Source organism: Oxyura jamaicensis, chromosome 3 (assembly GCF_011077185.1).
Source record: "Oxyura jamaicensis isolate SHBP4307 breed ruddy duck chromosome 3, BPBGC_Ojam_1.0, whole genome shotgun sequence".
Taxonomy (NCBI): domain Eukaryota; kingdom Metazoa; phylum Chordata; class Aves; order Anseriformes; family Anatidae; genus Oxyura; species Oxyura jamaicensis.
Genome location: NC_048895.1, coordinates 118,221,802 through 118,225,395, shown reverse-complemented (window position 1 = coordinate 118,225,395; position 3,594 = coordinate 118,221,802). Strand labels below are relative to the sequence as shown.

At 77.7% G+C, this 3,594-nt stretch overlaps 1 protein-coding gene across 1 annotated transcript; it reads left to right on the top strand.

Annotated features, from left to right (window-relative positions):
* Positions 1-1,579: 1,579 nt before the first annotated feature.
* Positions 1,580-3,187, top strand: ATRAID (all-trans retinoic acid induced differentiation factor). Its single transcript, XM_035321514.1, has 7 exons — positions 1,580-1,813; positions 1,901-2,028; positions 2,106-2,177; positions 2,367-2,438; positions 2,500-2,621; positions 2,839-2,939; positions 3,031-3,187. The coding sequence occupies exons 1-7, from the start codon at positions 1,640-1,642 to the stop codon at positions 3,133-3,135; spliced, it is 774 nt and encodes a 257-aa protein (XP_035177405.1). The 5' UTR covers positions 1,580-1,639; the 3' UTR covers positions 3,136-3,187.
* The last annotated feature ends 407 nt before the right edge of the window (positions 3,188-3,594 follow it).

Sequence of the window (3,594 nt, the reverse complement as noted above, 5' to 3'; positions counted from 1 at the left end):
GGCGGCCGCCCCGGACGGAGGACGGCGGTGTCGGACGGCCGCACCGGAGGCTCCGCGGGGACCTTCGCTCCTAATCTCAGCCCGCCTCAAGGACCTGCAGGAACACAGCACCAGGACATCCCCTCAGCCCTCCCCCTCCCTCCGGCACGCGGCGCCGCCGCGCTCCCCCCCCCGCTTCCCCCACCTGCCCCGGGAGGTCGTCCCCCGGCCAAGGCAAACACGGCCCCTGCCAAGCAGCGCCGAGGGCACGGCAGCAACGCCCGGCCCGCCCGGCGCCGGCCCCCGCAGCGCGCAGAGCCCCCGCCGAGCCCGGCGGAACCGGCCCTGCCCCGGCCCCGCGCCGCCGACCCGACGCCGTCGCCAACGCCCCCCCCGCGCCCCCGCAGCCGGCAGGACCCGCGCAGCCGGTCCCCAGCCGGGACGGGACGGACGGCCCCGACAGCGGGCAGACAGACGGACAGCGGAGACACCCCGCGTGGGCAGGGGCGCGGGACGGCCCCGGGCACCTCGAGCACCTGAGCGGGGCGCGGGGGAGGGCAGCCCCCAGCCGGGACGGGTGGAGCGGCAGAGCCCCGGCGGGGCCACGCGAGGACAATGCGGGGGAGGGGGGGCAACCGGCGCCTGATCCGCGCAGGAATGCCCCGGGCGTGCTTGGCAGGATCAGGACGAGCCTCAGCCCTGCCCCGCGCCCGGGCCTGCCCGCTGGGGGCCGGGGGCGGCGGCGCTGGCTCGGGACCGCGCCGGGAAGGAGGCGAGGGGGCAGCACCGCCCGCTGCCGCTCCAGGCTGCTCGGCGCAGCTCCGCGGGCAGGGTCCAAGGTCACCGCTCAGCGCCGCGCAGACACAACACGGGGCCGGCGCCCCCCGCCCAAGGCCGCGCTCCCCCCGCCCCGCCGCAGCCCCGGGGCCGTGCCGACACCGGCCCCGGCCCAAGGACCCGGCGGCCCCCCCGGGGCGCTGCGCTCGTCCTCGGGGGTCCGCCCCCCGCAGCCTCGCGGTGTCCCCGTGTCCCCAGGCCCGGGCCCTGCCGCCTGCCCCCCGTACCCCCAGCCCTCAGCCGCTGCTCCCGGCCCCGTACCCTCAGCTCCTGGCTCCGCTTCACGCTCCCCGCGCCCCCTGCCCGAGGCCGTGCTCCCTCCAGCCCCAGCCCGAGCTCTCCCCGCCGTCCCCAGCCCGAGGCTTCCCGTCCCCAGCCCGAGGCCCTGCCACCCCTACCTCCCGTGTCCCCGCACCGCGGCCCCTCTCCCCGCTCCCCAGCCCCCCGCTCCCCAGACCCGCTGTCCGCAGTGACCCCTACCCGAGCCCCCGCTCCCCAGAACCGCTGGACCTACGCTGGCCCCGCACCGGCCCCTGCCCGCGCACCGGCCCCTGCCCCGCGCACCGGCCCCTGCCCCGCGCACCGGCCCCTGCCCGCCGAGCAGGGCGGTGCCGGTGCTGTGCCGGCAGCCCTGGGCCGCGCCGCTCGGGCACTCACCGGGGCCGCCAGCGGCCGGCGCGGCACCGCTCTGCCCACGTGCACCCGCGGCGGTGTCGCGCCCCGATGACGTAGTGAGGCCGTGCCCTCACCCCGCGCTTCCGCCCGGACCCCGGGGGCGTGGCCTCCCCGCCGAGCGGAGGTCGCCGCGCCCCGGCCGCGGTCCATGGCGGAGCCGCCGGGCCCCCCCCGCGGCCGTTCCGCCCCGCTGGGCGCTGCCCCGGGGCAGGGTCGACCCCGGCCGGGAGGGACCGGAGCCGAGCGGCGGGCCCGGAGCTGGGCCGCGGGCACCCTCCTGCTGCTGCTGCTGGTGCTGCCGCCCGTGGCCGCCGGCGGGGCGGTGAGCGGGGCGGGGGGCGGGTACCGGTACCGATGCCGGCTCGGTGCCGGCCGTGCATGTACCCCCCCGTGACCGTTCCCTCCGCAGGTGTGCGGGAGCTGCCCGGGGCCTCTGCGGAACGGATCCGTCGTGGCCCGGTACTGCGCCTCCAGGGCGGGCGCGGAGCCGCGGGGACGCTGCTGCGTGGCTCCGGGACCCCCGCGGCGCCTGCTCGGGTACGGCCGGGGGCTGCGGGGGGCTGCAGCAGGGCGCGGTGTGTGCGGGGTGCCTGACGTCCCCCCCTCCGCGCCAGGTTGGACCTGAGCAACTGTTCCCTGCGCAGCCTGCCCGCTGCGTTTGCTGAGGCCGCGGCCGTCGTCGTCCTGTGAGTCCCGGCGGGGCAGGGAGGGGGCTCCGGGGGCAGCCCCAGGACGGGGCTGGGCCACGCACGCTCTGGTCCCCATCCCCGCCACCCCCGTGGCACCGCCCCGGGGTGCCCGTCCTGTCTCCGGGCAGGACCCGCAGCCTGCACCTGCCCCGCGGGCGGGGTGAGCAGCCCCTGGTGTGTTTGCAGGGACCTGACGGAGAACCCCCTGGCAGCCCCCCCCAGCAGCTCCTTCCTGGGCTTTACGAACCTGCAGAGCCTGTGAGTACGGGGGGTGCGGGGGGGCTGGGCGCGGTGCCTGGTGCTGAGCTCTCTTTCCCAGCGCGGTGCCCCTGGAGCTGGAGTGCCCAGGCGGGAGCAGCGCCTGGGAGCAGGTGACGGAGCACGGGAGCAGCCGGCTCTGCCACGGCCAGAGGAACCCCTGCAACAGCTCCAGGGAGCTTGGTACGTGGGTTACAGGGGAGGGTCTCCTTGAACACCTCGTGTCCTTGTGTCCCTGCCCTGGGGCACTGCACATGGCGGGGTAGGGGACGACCAGCACCCACCCAGGGGCTCCTCCCTTCCCCTTGCTCGGCTGCACCTTGGTGTCCCCTCGGTGTGGTGAGGCCGTGCCAGGAGCAGCCCCAGCTTGGTCCTGTCACCCCGTGCTGTGCTCCCCCAGCCTGGCTGTGCCCTGAGAACGCTGCCTGTGCCCCGGATGGCCCCGGCTTCTCCCAGTGCCTCTGCGCCAGCCCCTTCCATGGCTACAAGTGCCTGCGCGAGGTGGGTGCCCCGGGGGGCTGAGGGACGGGACCCCCCCGCAGGACAGCCTGGCGGGGCGGGCAGAGCCGCTTACCCCCGTGTTGCCTCGCAGGGCGCGTTCCCCGTCCTGCCCTTCTGCAGCGTCCTGGGGGCCGTGACGGCCGCGCTGTCCCTCCTGCTGTGGGGCACCCAGCGCCGCAAAGCCAAGGCCCCGTGACGGGAACCCCCCTGCTTGCCCCGTGGGACTGAATAAAGCGTGCGACACCGCGGCTGGGGGCTCCTTCCTGCAGCAGCGCGGGGACGTCGGGGGGGGCGTGCGGTGCCCCTGCAGCAGCGGCTGCCCGGTGCCCCAGCTGCGTGCCCGGCAACGCCGGGGCGGCCCCACGGGACCCCGCCGGGTTTGGCAGCGGGGCCGGGCCCGCGCCTGTTCCGGGATGGGCGGGGACACCGGGGGCAGGGCCGTGTCTATGCAAATCAGGGTGCGGTGGGGGCGGGGCCACGCAGAGAGCGCCCCTGAAGCGGAGACGCTGTGCCTTTTGGGGGCGGGGCGCCAAGAATTGGGGCGTGTCCATGCAGATCAACAGGAGCGCGCGGCATGCCGGGAACACCCCCACCGGGCACGGCGCCGCGCGTGGCCTCGCGTGGGCGCGTGTCGGGCGCGGAACGTGGGCAGTGC